This window comes from Cajanus cajan, chromosome 6, assembly GCF_000230855.2.
Source record: "Cajanus cajan strain Asha chromosome 6, NIPB_CcT2T_4, whole genome shotgun sequence".
NCBI classification, from domain to species: domain Eukaryota; kingdom Viridiplantae; phylum Streptophyta; class Magnoliopsida; order Fabales; family Fabaceae; genus Cajanus; species Cajanus cajan.
Window position 1 is genome coordinate 21,442,579 of NC_138522.1, and position 18,672 is coordinate 21,461,250.

The 18,672-nt window shown below is 35.7% G+C and overlaps 1 protein-coding gene across 3 annotated transcripts; it reads left to right on the forward strand.

The window, feature by feature from the left end:
• The first annotated feature begins 6,810 nt into the window (after window positions 1-6,810).
• On the forward strand, window positions 6,811-18,406 carry LOC109811696 (protein BREAST CANCER SUSCEPTIBILITY 2 homolog B). 3 transcript variants are annotated; one of them, XR_002240860.3, is made up of 19 exons: window positions 6,815-7,067; window positions 7,156-8,103; window positions 8,185-8,309; window positions 8,410-8,543; window positions 8,895-9,017; window positions 9,093-9,290; window positions 9,369-9,450; window positions 9,543-9,593; window positions 9,676-9,751; window positions 9,848-9,959; window positions 10,076-10,147; window positions 15,753-15,942; window positions 16,016-16,192; window positions 16,408-16,550; window positions 16,655-16,717; window positions 16,819-17,032; window positions 17,406-17,573; window positions 17,673-17,798; window positions 18,134-18,406. XR_002240860.3 is itself a non-coding variant. In XM_020375500.3 (18 exons), the coding sequence occupies exons 1-18, from the start codon at window positions 6,929-6,931 to the stop codon at window positions 17,730-17,732; spliced, it is 3,075 nt and encodes a 1,024-aa protein (XP_020231089.1). In that variant the 5' UTR covers window positions 6,815-6,928; the 3' UTR covers window positions 17,733-17,856. The 3 variants fall into 3 exon arrangements, 1 of the variants encoding a protein (XP_020231089.1); XM_020375500.3 differs by lacking the exon at window positions 18,134-18,406 and having other exon boundaries at window positions 17,673-17,856; XR_014434600.1 differs by lacking the exons at window positions 17,406-17,573; window positions 17,673-17,798; window positions 18,134-18,406 and having other exon boundaries at window positions 6,811-7,067; window positions 16,408-16,554; window positions 16,819-16,881.
• Window positions 18,407-18,672: the final 266 nt, after the last annotated feature.

Consider the following 18,672-nt stretch of genomic DNA (forward strand, 5'->3'; position numbering starts at 1 on the left):
CATGATGCATTCTTCTTTCTTTTTCTAAAGAGGTCCACCAATACATAGCATGCCCTTGGAAGCTAAGGGTTGCTAAAGAAACCTTTTTCTCTTCACTTATTCCAGGGCAAGAAAAAAGTTGTTCAACTTTCATTTCCCAATCTAAATATGTTTCAACATTGTCTTTGCCATGAAATGAGGGAAGAGTAATGTTGGGTTCCTTATTGGAAGACTCCCTTGGTCTTGGTCTTTGTGTTCTTGGTGGCCTTTGATAGTAATCATCATTGTGATGACTACTATAATGGCTATCACTTAGGGGGTTTGTAGGGTGTTGACTACCCTCACTTTCACTTCTAGGGATGCTTACCCTTGGGTTGGATCCCCCAACTCCCCCTCCCATGACTAGTTTTGCTAATATCTCTTTTATTTCCTTATTGTTTTTCTCATTTTCTCTATCTTTTCTCTTATATTCTTCCTCTCTTTTTGCATTTTCTTCTTCTTTTCTTTTTATATACTCCCTAAGTTCTCTAAGTTCATCCCTAAGACTATGTCTACTACTATGAGTATTTTGACCCCTTACACTTGAATGATCACTCATCTTTGATCAAGAAAGATTTTCACAAAGAGGTTCTTGAAAATATTTTCACAAAGAGTGAGTGATAAAAGGTTTTCACAAAAGCTTTTGAGTGCAAGAGTAGTGATAGGAGGCCTAAGTGCACAAAGTGAACTATCAAGGGAGGTGGACTACAAAGAGTCTCTTAAAAACCAAGCCTTTTCAAGTAGAAATCACTAAGCCCCTTTTCACTTTTCTCACAAAAACAATTTTAGCACAAGAGTGAGTGTGTGTTCGGACCCTTAGTAGGCAACTTTGGAAGCCTCTAAACGAACATACAACAATCTAAGGAATTATGCTAACAACTAAGAGAATTAAAGGAAAGCAATAAAGCATATACTAGTCGGAAGTCCTAGGGTGGAAGCTTGAAGTGACCTTGGGGGTTTTCAAGACACTTCCACAAGTACTAAACGAAACTACTCCTAAAAACTAATTAATTTAAGAGGCCAATTTACAACCCAATTGAATGAATAAGGACCAAGACACAAGTGGCCCAATCAAAACAACACAAAATTGGCACAAAAGAAAGAGTAAATAAACAAAACAAGAAAATTCTTCAAGCTCCAATTTGGTGTTCCCTTCACAATGAGAAAACTTGGTTAGTTTCCTCCCAATGTGTTTGGCACTCTATGTTTGTGATGGTTCCCTCCCAAAGCTCTTTGGATCTCATGGCCAACTCCTCCAACTCAATCTTCCCCAAAATTGCATGGAAGTGTGGAAGTAGGCTTCATCTACACCAAGTGAAACAAACCAACCAAGAGCAAGAAAGGAGGCCAAGAAATAAAAACTGAAAATGCTCAATTAGGAAGGTTAAACTCAAGAGGAATATTGATGAGACAAAACACAAGGAATTCCAAGAAAGACAAGCAAAAAATTAAGGCACATTTAAGAAGGCAAGCACTCAAAGGAAAATTCTAGAAGGGTTCTAGAATAGAATTAAGTGTTTAATGTTCCTTTCCTTAAATGAAATCAATTAGTGTAAGGTCCTTTCCTTAATGTCCAGCCACAATTTTTGTCATAAAATGGGTCCAAATATGGGTACAAAAAATGGTCCAAGTCCACTCCAATTGTGCAAGGGTAAAATGGTAATTGTCCACAAGTCTAGCAACAATTTCCTTTTGAATTTTTTTTTCTCTTGTATTTTTCCAGCCAACTTTTGGTGCAGCCCCTTGGTCAGTTTTTTTTTTAATTTTAACCTTGTTATGTTGCTTGGTTTTTACACTTGTGGGTGAATTAAAAGTAGCACAAAAAAGTAGGAGACAAAAAGGACAAGTGGCATGCAAAAAGTAACTTTTGTAAGGTGGAATGTGTCTTGTACTATGTAATAATTTGGTGCAGTTTTTTTCAGCAAACAAACACAAATTCTTGGCAGATTTTTCAGCAACAAAACACTACTTGGTTGTCATACAAAGGACAAGGGACAATCATGTGATGATGAGCATGTAGGGGTGGCTAACCATGCATGTATAGGAGACAAATTCACATGGAATTCAACAAACTTTTAGAACATGTCATGAACTAAATAACATGCATGAATGATCTCTAAGAACATGCAAAATGTTTGGCCAGCCACTTAGGAGAGGAAACATGCATCATTCATTTCCATATTACATGCATCAAGTGAAGGTATCATGCATATACTTGGTATTTGGGTGAAAAAGTGAGAGAAACACAAACTTGAGACAAAACTTGGACAAATAAAGATTAAAATGGGGTTCATAAAGTGTTCATCATGTTCTTGACAAAATTTTCCAGCAAAGGTGAAAATGGAGAAAAGCACACAAGAACCTATTTTAAAGGAAACCTATAACACAACAAAGGAAGGCTCATGAACCAACAATTAACCACTCAACAAGAAGACAACATTTTAAGCAATTTTTTAGAGGATAACATCAAGACATATGAGAAGACATAGACATGACAAGAAACATTTAGAAGACACAAAAGAGAAGAGACAAGTTACCCTTGAAGACAACCATGGCTCTTGATACCACATGATGGAACCAACTTCTCCATGAGAGTTAGTGGTTGATTCCTTCTCTTCTCCAAGGTTGATATGATGTGAAGGATGATCTCTTCAAGGGTATGGAAGTGGAGGATTTGGTGTTTGGGAAGGTGAAGGGTGACGCACAAAATGAAGGAGAGAAATGGATGGTGTTTGGTGGTGTAGCTCCTTTAGGCTAGCTCACTTCACTTAGGATGATGAAGGCCAACCAAGGAAGAGCCAAGCTCACTCTAGGTAGAGAGGAGAGGATATGGGGCCATGGAGTTCCTAGGGGACTAAGGAAGGAATGAAGAGGCACAAAGGCTCACTCAAATTCATTAATTTCCAAAGTGGCTACAAGGTGTGACACCCTCTACCCCAACATACATATACAGTAACTATAAAAAAAATATATATAATTTTACATCAATAAAAATCAAATTTTCAACTACGTAAGGGTAAAGAGTTCACATTCATAAACTTAATCCAAATAATATGCCGGTAAAATTACAAAGAAATAAAACTGAATTTTCCAAAATAAAATAAAAAGAACATCTTAAACTAATCCTATCTATGTCCCGATGTCACATGTCCTATAAGATCAAAACCCAACATAGAAGCCTAAGCTTCATCACCAACATCTTCAGCCTCACACTGATGATCACCTGTATAATAGTCACAGCAAAATAACACGAGAAAAGGGAGTGAGAAACATCTCACTCTGGCTCACAGTGTAGAAATGTACGCCGAATAGCCAAACACAAACAAAACAGGTATAACATAGATAAATTAATAATAACATCACACTCATCCAAGACATAAACCATCACTTTATCACATAACATTAAAAATGCATAAGTATGGACACGAACTACATATTATCATGCATGTGGCGCCAGTAAAACATCACATGGCATATTGCCGCTAGCAATACACGAAGAGTAGTCTAGGAGTACATGCCGGGTCACACCCTCTGCGCACTCTCACTAGAAGGATATACTACCAGAGTCTCGTCGGGATAGCTAAGCCGCGCAAGATACATCCCATGCACACAATGGGCGAGACTGAGACTTCCAAACCGAGCTATCCCCAAGGACTAATCCCCAAAGCTTTTACACTAGGGGGCCTTCTCTGGCGGTGTATTCCATATCGTACCCTTAAAACACTTATGCAAATGATGCATGTCAATCAAGACTCTATGCATTCTCATATCACATTATCATTTCCCATGGTCATATCACATCATCGCATTTCGTCATCATATTTCATTATCACATTTCATATCCCATGTCTCAATCACATTTCACTTTACATCATCATATTCACAAAGCCTCCACAGAGCACTTTAATTTATATCAAAACTCGTTTATTTATAAAATTAAATACATATTTTTACATCTCATCAAACAAGGAATATAACAGAAAAATCAGAAATCAAAACAGGAAATATTTCATATTTTGCCTATTTCTCATAGGGTTTCCCGCAGGAACCCATAGAGCACTCTAGATACTCATGCATCACATCCAACAAGGAACACAACAAAGTAATCAGAAGGCAAAATAGAAAACATTCATATTTTGCCCGTTTTCTCACAGGGTTTCCCATAGGAACCCATAGAGATCTCAAGTCATACAATTAATTGCATATAAGAAAAATAATAAGCAAAACAGATACAATTGGGAGAAACCCCTCATAAATGACCATACATAAAAATACAGCAAACACAGGATTGGGGGCCAATCCCACTACCCAACATACAATCCCACATCCAGAGCGAGGTTTCTCACTCCCCCCTTACCTGGATGAGCAGAAGACAAATGTGTGATCTAAGGTCGTTCGTGAGTACTCTTCCTTAGAGCTCTTTGTTTCTTTTTTTTTCCCTAACCCTTCAGAACGCAAATGAGGTAGATAGGGTTAACGCTACCTGACTCCTTGAAATTAATCCATTGGGCTGGGTCAACCCAACCCATTTTCCTTCTCTTCTAACCCACTTCTCTTTTTCCTCAAAATAATTAAATAAAATAAATACATGTATATTATAAAATATTTTTCCTCTATAATAATATTATATTTCTGACCCAAAATATAATAATATAATTTTAATAACAAAATATCATATAAAATCAACCTTCTCTTAAAACATATAAATATTTATTTAAATATGCTAATAAAAAATACTTATTTAATACGTACAAAATAATTGTCAAAAACAATAATTATTTAAAACGTACAAAATAATATTCTTCTATAATTATTAAAATAATTATGACCAAATATCATATAATAATAATTATTATTATAATAATAATAATAATAACTTTATTGAAAACTGGGGTGTTACACAAGATGGGTCACCTAGAGTACTTATAGGGAAAGAAAGGCATCTAGGGTTTCTTGGGAGCATTTGGCCGAAATTTTGGTGTCCAAATGCACCATAAATGAACCCTAAATGCATCCCAAATGAAATGAGTCTCATCCCTCCTAAAGGACTAAAGTACCCTTAGGTCAAAAAAAGAAAGAAATGGACTTTTAACCTTAAAAATAAGGCTTAAGTCCTAAAATAAATCCTAAGATTAATTTTGTCCCATAATACAAAGGCTAAATAAAAATACAAAATAAAATCCTAATATCTAATGTACCCCAAAATACAAGGGCAGAATGGAAAAAGGAAGCAACAAATTAAGGAGATGGCTAAAATTCCACACACATGATGATCATGGCCTTTGGTGTGGTGTGTTCTTCATCTTCCTCTACTCTCCTAGCCATGGACCTTGTGATAGGCCCTATATGATGCTTCAAGGATGGTCCTCCATCATAAAGCATTCAAGAAAGTGTACTCTATATATCCTTGCTCTAGGGTTATAATTTTTATACTTGACTATCATGGATTTATGGGCCTCGAGAATCTTGGGATTTAATGAGGTAATTACTTATCAATGCACGATCTTAACTAATAAATATAAGATTTTGCTCTAAATATGGGTTTCAGATCAGATTTTTACCCATATGCCTTAGGGGATTGGATTACTCAACCTATTAGGGATACAATTGGCAAAATACTCAACCAACCCTCTCAACCAAGGCCTCTCAACAAAAAGTCAGGAGGGTACACTAGTCCACCAACCTTGAGCATGAAAGATGTAGAGACTAAGTTGTATTATTTGGCCCAAAACCTCTTGGCAAAAAGTCAGGAGGGTATACAAGCCCAACAACCTAGAGCATAAAAGATGTAGAGGTTAAGTTGCATTATTCGATCAAAAACCTCTTAATCAACCCTCTCAACCAAGACCTCTCCGCATGACCATCTCAGACTATATCTGAGACGTGACACAATTAAAATTCATTAACATAATAGACACGTTGACCCAATAAAAATGTGGATAGAAATGTCATTGTTGGTATTTTTGCTAATAAATTATATTATTATATTATAATATATAAATAAGAGAGTTATATTTTTCACTTTTTTGCATTTCAACAATTAAATGTTTTGATTTTCTCTTTTTTATAAATGTATATTTTTTTGTTATCATAAAAAAATTACAATGATAACAATCAAATTTAGATTATAGATAAATTTCACTCACTATTATATATTCAGCTAATTTTTTCAACTATTTCATTGAAGCATCTTTTAATCTATGATATTTTATGGTTAACTCTAAATTAATGTTTAGTAACTTTTGTAGAAAATTATTGAAGATTAAAAATAATTTCATATCTCAATTGAAATAACTAATTTTAAAATTAAAATATAATTTATATCAATTTCTATAAAATACCAACTTTTATCTTACATTGAAATATTTTTATGAACTTTTTTTAATAAGAGATTTTTTAGGAATTCTTTTCATTTTATATCTAATTCAATTTTTTATTTATTATAATTATTTTTATTAATTAAATTTAATTTATTTAAAATAAATTATTAATAAATAAAAATAATATTGCGCTACAATAATTTAAAATATAATTTATATATTAAAAAATAATATTTATATATACACAATTTATTTTAGATTTTAGTTATTAATATATATATATATTAATGATAATTCAACTTATATTAAAATATAATTTCTTATAAGATTTAATTATATAGAGATATAAATCTTTTTCGTATAAAATTTCAAATTTCAAAAATGGGTAAATAAAATACTCATCAAATTGTTTTTTTTTTTTTTTAATTTATTTTTTAAACAAACAGCGGCGTGCGAAGTGCGATCCGATTCTAGTTCCCTCTATCCTTCAGCTGAGAATTGAAACCTTTCCCGCCATAAATAGAAGCGAGAGCACTCGTGAAAATCCCTAATGTGTTTCAGCGTTTCCCCTTTCCCTCAAATGCTACAATATGTGTACATGGCAAATACTCTCTCACTCTCCAAACAATTTCCACTGGCAACTCACCAAAGAAGAGAACGCTTCCAATGCTTCTTCACCTTTGCCCCCTCCCATTCCCCTCCCTTCCATGGCCCATCTTCTTCTCCAAGGTTCCAATTTTTCATCTCAATTCCAATTTTTCTTTTTAATTTCTTAATTTTCTTCAACTAACCCTGATTACTGAGTCGCAACTTGCAGGTGAAGATCGTGCCGTAGACGATGGTTCCACCTTCTCGAATTCTCTTTTCACGACAGGCTCGGGGAAAAAGGTTACTATATCTCCCAGCGGTTTGGTTAGGGCAAAGACATTGCTAGAAACTATTGATAGTGATATCGAAATTCCTCATTATGCTAAAGAATCGCAGCAGCAACAACAATCATCTGAATTGAAGCTACGTAGAGTTTTCGATGGTCCTTCAGTGGGTACTCGTCATGCATTGAATAATGGTTTTGAAGAAAAGGAAGCGAATTGCTCTGGTGGCAATGAAGCCCCAATTAATTTCCACACTGCAGGTGGAAGGTCTATATCCATTTCCAACAATGCGCTGCAGCGTGCACGGAGTCTTCTGGGTGACCCAGATGTGGGGGATTTGTTTGAAGGAGGGGATTCGGTCTTTTCGGTTCCATTTAAGGGACGAATGGACATGGCTGACACTAGTGAAAGAGGGGAGTGTAATAGTCCTTTGGCTCGTGGGCTGGATTCGGTGAGCAATTGCATGACAAAGAGTTTCACTTATCCCTTGTTGTCTTCTAGGCAAAGGGGCTTGTCAACTAAGTTTCCTTGTGAGGGTGATGGGAATAACTTGATTTCGAGATTCGATGCGGTTGGGGAAGAGAGTGATTATGGCCGGAAAAGTACCAACGCTTGTGGACAGAAGCCTCTGTATGACATGAACCAAGCACCAAAGTCAGCAGGATATGATTCTAAATTGAATGGTTTTTCTTCAAAGTTAGGTTCTCGCAGCGTGTTGCGCAGGCCGTTGGTTGATGTTTCCAATAGCATTAACACAGATCAAACAAACAATGGACAACCTGGTAGTGGAAAACGGAGACTAGGATTGCGTGTAACTGCTTCTCCCTTTAAGAAGCCTCGTTGTTCCAAAACTTCTGTTACTTCAGAGCAGGATGTTGGAACATATCCTTATGGTAAGCATAAGTTAAGAGTCTTTGGTACATTCCCTCCATTTTTATTAGATGCAATCCCTATTTGAGGTGTTTGATCTTCAGATTTGTCTCAATTGTCCTCTGGAGTTTCTGGATGCAAAAGAGAGGTTTCGAGCCGATATCCATTTCACTATCCAAGGATGTACATCAATGAATTTTTTGCTGTGCCTCCATTAGAGAAGAAAGTGGTGAGTGAAATCTGTATATTTCTGCTAGGACCTGATAATCTTGGCACTGGCAACACTTTGTGCACTGAAATGAATCTTGTTTTATCATTTTCCCGGTCAGACCAGTCAGGTGACATCAGTTAATGCAGAAAAGTATGTGTTTCATGAAGGGTCTGGTGATGATGGTATGGGAGCAGAAGCTTTTGTCCATCTATTGACTCACCATGGAGCTTCCATGCAGTTTGCTACTAAAGAGTAAATTGCTTCTATCCTGAACTTTTGCTTCCGGTTTCTGTGGAACCTGTCAAGGAGTAACTTTGCCATGTGGTTTTTGATTTGTAGTGGGTTAGGTCAGTTAGCTAGGTATATTAAAGTGTGTCCAAAACTAAAGTCATTGTAACTTGATATTTTCAATTGTTATCTGGATTGCATGGAAATACGTTATAGAGTTTAAGCTCTTTTGTGGTTAAATTTTATAATTTTGGCGAGTTTGGTACTTATGGTGCTCTTTGGTGTTTTTTCATGTGTTACTTGTTGCACGCAAACAATGCTTTTATCTTAGTTTAAATTCTCTTAATTTCACACTTCCATTGCTCATCCCTCTAGGTGGGTCATGAATCATTACAAGTGGATTGTCTGGAAATTGGCATGCTATGAGAGATACTATCCAGCTAGTCCTGCTGGAAATTTTTTGACTGTATCAAATGTGCTTGAGGAACTGAAGTACAGGTAAATGACTGCTCTATGACAGCATGCTTTGGATCTATAAAAATGATAAAACATACGATGACATTTGGTGTGTAGATATGAAAGAGAAGTGAATCATGGCCAGCGGTCTACCATCAAGAAAATTCTTGAGGGGGATGCATTGCCTTCTTCAATGATGATTCTGTGCATTTCAAGCATTCACTCTAGTCATGTTCCAGAAAGTGGCACTTGTTTTGAGACAGAAAATGGGGCTCAGAAAGCAGAAGCAGTAAAAGTTGAACTAACTGATGGATGGTTAGAATTTAAACTTAAATGCTGTCAGATTGCAAGATATAGGAGGATCCTGACATACAGAATGGTTTTCCATTGCAGGTATTCTATGAATGCTATTTTAGATGTTCCATTGTCAAAGCAACAAGCTGCTGGAAGATTGTTTGTGGGACAGAAGCTTCGGGTAACGTGTTGTCTGGATTTGTTGTTTATCTGATTTTCCTTGATTATAACACCTTGATAATGTTGAATTCTGTTTACATATGCCTCACACAGATCTGGGGAGCAGGATTATGTGGCTGGAATGGGCCCGTTTCACCCCTCGAGGTTTTCTACAGTTTAGGATTATGATTGAGTAATATATATATATATCCTGTCAAATGGTTTCCTCATTATGTTCTTATTTCAGGTTTCATCAACAGTTAGTTTATTGCTGCACATAAATGGAACATATAGAGCTCACTGGGCTGAACGGTTAGGATTTTGTAAGTATCATTTTATTATTTGGATGTCAATGTTATCAATTTTACGAAAAAGTAGCATCATGTTCCTTGAGCTTATATTTTTTAGCTATTTGGCAGGTAAGGTTGCTGGTCCTCCTTTGGCTTTTAGATGCATAAAAAGAAATGGTGGTCTCGTACCACAAACTTTGGTTGGAATTACCTGCTTATATCCCATTCTTTACAAGGAAAGGTAACTTCTAATAAAGTATGTCCTACATTTCACTTGAAATATGTACAATAAATTGCTTTTCAGAAATACACTCTAATTATGCAATGAAGAGTATTGATAATTGTTTTACTCATTAGGTTAGGCAATGGACGATCTGTTGTCATGTCTGAGAGGATGGAGAATAGAATGATGGAGTTGTACAATCAGAGGTGACTTCTTAGACTATGCATCTATCTTTCTTGTTATTTGTAAGAAACACAGTAGCAACACCTCAGAGGGAGAATACTCCCAATCATGATGACAGAAAATACTCTCATACCCCCCAAGTCTCCAATAGAAAATGCTCCTCTCACATAAAATACCTTGTCAGTTACTAACTCATTCACTCTTTTTCTAGAATGTTCTTTTTTCTTCCTCCTCATATACCATTTCAACTCCTTTGGCCTATTGTCAATCAATCAATTGGGCTTGTGTGTCAACTTAATATCTTAAAATTCACCCATCTATGTCATCCATTTTCTTTGTCTGATTTGAATATATCTTAATGACTAATGCTGTCCCAAGGCACACAATAACAAAAATATTGAAAGGAGGCCCAAGAAAACGGAATCTGAATTAGGAGAAAGGTGTAACAAACTGCATAGCTAGGCAGTAGTGGGGAGTGGTGCAGAAGTTGCATAGTGTGAGAGTATTTGTTGTGGTGAGGAGACAGGGAAGGGAGACTGAGAATTAGTGGATTTTTGGGAGAGGCTGGGCACTCTCTGATTGCCTAGGCTTTGCTTCTTATCTTGTTTTCACTTTTCCTTTTGTGATTTAGAAACCCAGGACCTGCTATCAACCTGATACAGGTCTGTATTTCCATTAATACAGTGAATTCATATTTCTTTGTTTCATTTTATTTTTGATACCTATCAATTGGTATTAGAGCTCTTGATCCTGGGAACTTGAATGGTGATTATGAAAGCAACAATGGGATCCAGTGTGGAAAGATAGGAGCTCAGTCCACTGGTGGGGAGGATTGAGAATATGATGCACATGGATGAATTCAAGTAGATGCTGCATCGAAGAGAGCAATTTTGTTCACAAGGGAAATCGTGACAGAGATGAACTCTGATTCAGTTTAAAGACAGGGAGTAATAGGAGAAATTGGCTGGTCAAATTCGCAATCCGAAGGAAGAGAGTTGAGACCCAATGTATGACACGAATGGGAGGAAAATGGAGATTTCAGTGTTTAACAGAGATGAATCATATTCATGGGTGGGCTGGGTGGAGAGATATTTCAAGTTAAATTCTATATGAGAAGAGAAGCTTGATGCAGTAGTGATTGTATTGGAGGATCATGCCTAGTATAGATACCAAATACCAATGGTGGGAGGAATTAGACACTCATCTTAACTGGTGTCTGGTAAGAGTTCAAAGGCCTGGTGGTTTATCGGTTACTATAGAATCTGAAGAAACTGAATGAAATCGAAAGAGATTGTACTAATATTGTTCTGCGTTATTGATTTTCTGATATCAACAAAGGAAGAGATCAGTTTATATAGTTTATAAAAAGAGTACATGAGGAGTTAAAGACTGCTGATGTGACACCAGCCAATCAGGTAATAGAACACATAACAAAATAACAAACTTTGCTGATGTGGCAACAACCACTTAGCTTACAACATGCAACAAATTGACCAATACAAATGAGAGAAAACTCTCTATTACTCTTTAAAAATTGTAAGTGGCTCATATTTAGTTTTTAGAAAGTAAATCCATATGATATAAGCATCATCAAATGACATGTAATAAGAATATCCCATGGAAGAGTGCATTGTTGCTGGTCCCCCTGAAGTCACAGAAAATTAACTCTACAAAGGATTTGAGTAAACAATGTTAGAGAATGAGAGGGAAGTTTGTGAGACTTTCTCATACAACAAGCAACACAAAATTCAATGACAGTTTTATTAAAAAAAAGGTATATATCAAAGTCTAAGTACATTTTGTAAAATAGGAAAGTTAGGATGGCCTAGTCTATTATGCCACAAAGACAAAGTTGGGGAAGTGGGTGAAATTACATCGTTTGATGAAACTGTAGAGGAATTACAAATGGTAGACAAAACATTAGACATATTCCTTAATGAAGATGTGTTTGACAACAAATTTGGAAATGACCATCAGGACTTAGATGACCAAGAAGTAGGATGTGATCAGCCTTAGATCAACACAATAAGTAGGATGAAACTTAGTAAAGATGATTATCATGAGAGAACTTGCTCAAACTAACAAGATTTCTAATAATAGATGATCAAATTCAAGAAGCATATTGTTAAAATGTAATAGTTTGAGTATTGGAAGAAGGAAAAGAAATTGAAACAACAAATTTAATAGATAGATCTTGACCATTTCCTAGAAACACTTGTTCAGGAGTGGAAAGAGGGACTTCATTGCTTAGATTGTTTGGATTAGCCATGACATGATGTGAAGCACCAAAGTCAACAAACCAATTTTGTGACTATTGTTGATGGATAATATTTGAATTATAGGCTTGTGGTGGTGTTGGATTGGCTCATAGTGAAGTTGACCACTCTATCTTCTATCACATTCCCCTCTAGGGTGCATCAACTCATTGTAAACATGGATGACATCTAACTCATTGTTATGTAGTTGAGGGATTGAATATGAAGTTAGAAGATACCCTTAACAAATATGTTGTTAAAGCGAGAATAGGAGCTAAGATATGGTATGGATTCATGGAATTTGCAAGCAAGTAAAGTCAAAGGTACAAGTAGTGGGATTTGAAGAAAATTTGCGTTATTTTGAAGTTAGGAGGTAGAAGTTAATTTTTGGGATGGATCAGTTGGCACACTTAGGGATTATAAAGCTATTTTCTAAAATTTGGTTATTAGGTGGGGAGGCAAAGGTAGTAAGTAGATGTTGAGGGCAAGTTTTCAATTATAGGAGAGGAGCAGCAGAGGTGGATCTCAAAACTATCGGGAATCGACTTTGAAATCAAGTACAAACTAGGAATTGAGAATAAGCAACAAATGATCATTCTTGCAAACTTCAATATTCAATCTCTTGTTTGTGCAATTTTATGAGTGGGACTATTTGGAGTACAACATGATGACAAGCTATGGAAGATAGTGTAATAATTGATGGCTGATCCTAATGGAACCTGGGATTCAAGAGAAATTGAAATTGTATTATTATTAGTAAAAGGTAATAAATATTACAAGAGAGACCCTGTAATCCTAAAGCAAAGCTCCTCAAAGAAGAGATACTTCTCTCCCCACCCATTGTATAAGGTTTGTAACAAAAAGATATTCTCCCCTCACACTCATTTCCCCACTCCTTAATTGCCACATCAATAACTTTTCTCTAACTTTCCTCTTCAATTGTTGGGATTAGGCTCAAACCAGTGTCCTAAAACTACTAAACTACTTGCCACTAGAAGAATAGTCTTGTCCTCAAGGTTGAGATAAGGAAATTGACTAATGGCCACAAGTTTATCTTTTGTGCTCTTTGAATTGTAACCTGGTCATTGTTCCTTGAAGGCATCATTGTGGAGTAAATAGATAAGACAATAACAAATGTCACACTATTTTGTTGGACCATTTCAGTTGACATTTCTCCAAAGTTTCAAAAGCAAACTCAGTCTTCATTCATTCCATACCATTGCATTCCAAAATGTTGGGTAATCTGGTTTTGCCTTAAACTAATCAAAAACCCCATGTGTCCAATAAACATGCCCATATTTCTTATACATGTCAACCAAAGTAGTTGCCAAAAAATATCCCCATCAACACAAGTTCTCACTACGTACCCGTGTATCTCTTTCCCACTTTGCAACAAAGATGAATCATCAAACTTTGACAAAATACTTGGGAGAATCTTTGAACACAAGCGACACCAACATCGCATTTTCGTGAAGTATTTGATAGTTTCTACACACATCCTTTGTTGTGCAAACCTACTAATCAAGAAGTTCTAGATAGTTGAATGAGGTAACACCTCTTCACTCTTCTTCCTCTGAAAAACACATCATCAACCATAAATTCGCAATCATAAGAGTTACAAGTGATGAAGTTCCACCTTTCCCTTTCCCTGAATACATCAAAAGCAAAACCCCAACTACCACACTTAGAATACATGTTCACAAGCATAGTCACCACCATACCATGATCACATGCTTCCGATTTCACAATAAGCCCATGAATCTGACTCCCATCACAATTGCACAAAAGGGAAGCACATGCCAAAAGTACAACCTCTTTTTGGTACTTTTTCATCTATTATGTGAAATTAAAACCTCGAATGCAATAGAAGATCAATTTATTGAGAAGAGCTTTTGAATTGTTGGTATATATAAATTTTGTGTTGTTATATGATGGAAAACCATAATCGCTTTTAAGAAAGTGGAATATGAGCCTAACTCAATTTTACATAACTAGCTTGTAAAGTGAGGATTGCTCTCCATTTATATACATTAAATTGACAATCTCACTAGTTAATGTGGGATCTCTAATACACCTTCTCACGTCAAGGATTAGAGCGTGAAGTTTCTAGGATTGAACATCTGCAGGTGGTCTAATAATGGTGATAACGGGTGGTTTGATAAGGCCAACATCAAATCGCTTGGATAGGTGTGAATATTGTATTGAGATCAGTTAAAATAACTGATCCCTTGGGTTAGTTGTTTGTTTCTTAATCAAGTGGGTTAGGTCTCTATTATGTTGTAATCAATTGAGTTAACATTCACTTAGGTTAGTTTGTTGTTGTAATAACATCCCTATATATACATAGGGTGTAACAAAAATACATGAAAAATAATAGAATATCATTTTCCCAAATCTATTTGCAATTCTTTCTCTTTCTCTACTCTAACATGGTATCCAGAGCTTGATCAATCCAAGCATGGCTAATCGACCTCCTCCAACCCCTTCCTCTGCTCCAATTATGTTTTCTCATACGATAACTGAGGGACTCGATGATAAGAACTTTCTCCTATGGTGTCAACAAGTAGAATTAGTGATCAAGGCACATCGACTTCAACATTTTCTCGTTTGTCCAAATATACCGTTGCGAATTTGCTAACAAATCAGATCGTGATGTAGGCACTGTGAATCCTGCATATTCCGATTGGGAACAACAAGATCAAATGCTCCTATCGTGGTTTCAAGCATCGCTTTCAAGTTTGATCTTGTTGCGAGTTCCTGGAAGCGTGCATTCTTATCAACTATGTATTGTGTGTGTGTGGGGGGGGGGGTGTGAATACTGTATTGAGATCAGTTAAGATAATTGATCTCTTGGGTTAGTTGTTTGTTTCTTAATCAGGTGGGTTAGGTCTCTGTTATGTTGTAATCAATTGAGTTAACTGCTGAACTTGCCTCATTGTGTTAATTGGCAGTTTGTGGTGGAAAACCCATTATACAAGCATGCCTTAAAAAATAAAAATAGGAGAAAAGGGATTCATTAATTTTGTTATGACTGCTCATTCTTTCTGATTCATAAACATAAATCTGAATTATAGTATAATTTGATGGCTGAAGGTGCCACTTTCCGGTCAATGGGACCCAACTGTCTTACTATTTCTGAGAAATAAAATTTCTGTTGCCACACTATATTTCAATTTGCTTAGCTTCATAATGGGGTGCATAAGAAATTAAGAATAAAATGAACTGTGAAATTTATATTATATAATCTGTGACTGGTGTGCAAATAGGAAAGCCAGAAAAAATGATCAGGTGCTTACCATGCTGGTGCAATTGTAATTTTAACAGTCTTAATGTGAATTTTGTTTTTGTGCTGTGACTACCTATTTGGACACAGACGCTCTGCTGTTGTAGATGGCATCATTTCGGAGTATCAGAAGGAAATGTCACATATTTATCATGACAGTGATAGTGAAGGTGCTAAGATTTATAACATGCTGGAGACAGCAGAAGAACCTGAATTCCTAATGGCAGATATGAGTCCAGAGCAGCTTAGTTCTTTTGCTGCATATAAGACCAAATTACATGTAAGGTTATGTTCCCTATCTTACTAGAAGTCCATATGTAGAAATATATTTATGATTTCATATCCATCTTCAGGCAATCAGACAGTCAGAAATGGAAAAATCAATAGAAAAGGCTTTGAAAGATGCTAGCTTGGGACATAGAGAAGTCACACCATTTATGAGGTTACGGGTAGTTGGATTAACTTATAAAACTCGACAAGACAAACCTAAAGAAGGCATAGTAACAATCTGGAACCCGACCGAGAAGCAGGTGAGGTTGGTGATCCAATTACAAATATTAGCCGTATTTCCTTGGGATCATAATTATGTTATAATTCTGTGGTTGTAGCTTTATAAATGTTTTTCAAATGCATCCCAAGCTTATTATGATACGCTTCCTTTCCCTTTACTTCATTAGTTTGTTGTAAACGTTTATTGTGGAGATCATGAGATTTGTCTCAATTTCTTTGTGTAACTAATGTGCAGCGTCAGGAGTTGGTAGAGGGAGGAGCATATGTCATTGCAGGACTTGTACCATCAACTTCTGATTTTGATATCCTTCACTTGCATACTAGAGGATCTTCTACCAAGTGGTTGCCTTTATCTTCTAATGCAAGGGAACAGTTTAAGTAGGTATCTAACAAATAGAATAAGATGGAAAAAAATGAATTTCTACTTGGCTATATTCTGGGTATATCACATTCTGAATCCAGCTTATTTCTGTTATTTGTAGGCCATTTTTCAGCAGTAGGAAATCTATCCTGTTGTCAAGTTTGGGTGACATCCCTCTTTCCAAGTATTTTGACACTCTAGTCTGTTTATCTTTCTGTTATCAGATAAAAATGGATAGCAATTAGCAAGAAAAGATTTGACATTTCCTTGTCATTGTTTTTACAGTGAGTTTGACATCACTGCATATGTTGTTCATGTGGGAGAGGTTTATACATCAAGTCAGCAAAAGAAGCAATGGGTTTTTGTGACTGATGGATCCATCATGAATGGTTTACAGTCAGAAAAGTTAATCAACTCCTTGCTTGCTATCTGTTTTTGCTCTCCATTGATTGATGATGATTCATTTCCACCAATCAACTATAACCTTGCAGGATCTACGGTAATTACAATGCATTATCTTATCATTGCCATTTTGATTATATCCATTATGTATTCTGGATTATGATTTATTTCCACCAAATCCAAATAACTTTGAAGTTATTACTAACATCATTTTAGCTTTTATCAGAAGTATTTACTGCTTGATCCTTCATACCTTCATCTCAACAGAAAAATGTGATCTCATTATTTTGGGCATATTTTGGCAGATTAACATATAGGTGTAGAAGATATTTCAGATTAGGTTTCAATGAAACAATTGTTACATCAAATAGAATGTCAGCATCACGTGTTTAGGTTGTCTAGTTTGCAAAACATGTCTAAAGTTGCATTATTCATGAGCTGGATGAAACTTGTATCTCCATTATATGCAGGTTGGTTTCTGTAATCTTATAAAAAAGGAAAAGGACCATACAAACCATATCTGGGTTGCTGATGCTACTGAAAACTCTGCTTATTATTTGAATTTTGATTCCCGGAACTGTTCTCACCTCAGAAATGCTGCCAGCTCCGTCAGAGGATGGGCAAACAATTCTAGTTTGGTACTTACGAGTCATGAAACTCTTACCATATCCTAAACATAATCTGCACCTGCACGGTGCAATTTCCTATAATGACACTTTGTTTCGTCTTTTCTGCAGATAATAGAGAAACTCAAGGAAAAGGTGTTGAATGTAGTTGGTGATGAATGTAAAGACTAGGAAAAGAAGCAGAACTACAGAAGTACTATTTTGCTATATTGTCTATGACATTGACATCAGTTACAGGTTAACCTGTCTTTAACCATCACCGGAGCTCATCCAATTTCCCTTCTTTTTATACTGAGTTCTGAGTTCTGATTTTGTTTTCCTTGGAAAATTAAAATAATCCTAGAATAAAGTAAATGTAAATTTTATCAAAAGGATGTTTCTATGCACTTTTAAAGGTAGGATGAACTAAATAAAGGGAAGTGGAAAAATACTGTCGGGAAAAAATCTAGGGAGAATAAAATAAAATAATTTGCAATCACGTAATTCGGTGGGTCATTGATTTTGATGAAGATATTGTGCAGTTGCTTAACTTATCTCCCAAATGTTAAACACTCCCTACATTGGTTTGACAGGTTCAATGGTTCTAAAATGCTATGGTGTTCTTGAGTTAATTGACCGGTCAACTAGATTGGTTCCTCGTTGGATCGGTACTTACTTATTTAGTTTGATTTTCAAAATAATGTTTTTTCATGTGTTCAAATACATCTCATTTCCATCTTCACTTCTCAACATTGTCTTTTTATTTTTTATTTTGGCAATGTACTTAGTTTTTCCTTTTTGTTCTTTTCATCATTCAACTCTCTTTGATGACTTTCATACTCATAATTACAAAGGTCTTTATATTATATCATGATTGATTACAGAATAATAAGAGAAAAATCATTGTTGAAATGCTATTAGCTAAGCAAAATTTATGACACTATTTCATGTGTCAAAGTGTGTTTTTTTGGCACACATTCCAATTTAATTTCTTAACATCATGAAATGGATATGATTTAAAACACATTGCATTAACCTTGTAGGTAGGATTGCTAATCGTAGAACAAGTTTGTGCCACCACATGTACATAAGCCATTACATTTGTATGTAAGCCTAAACTTTAAACTTTGAA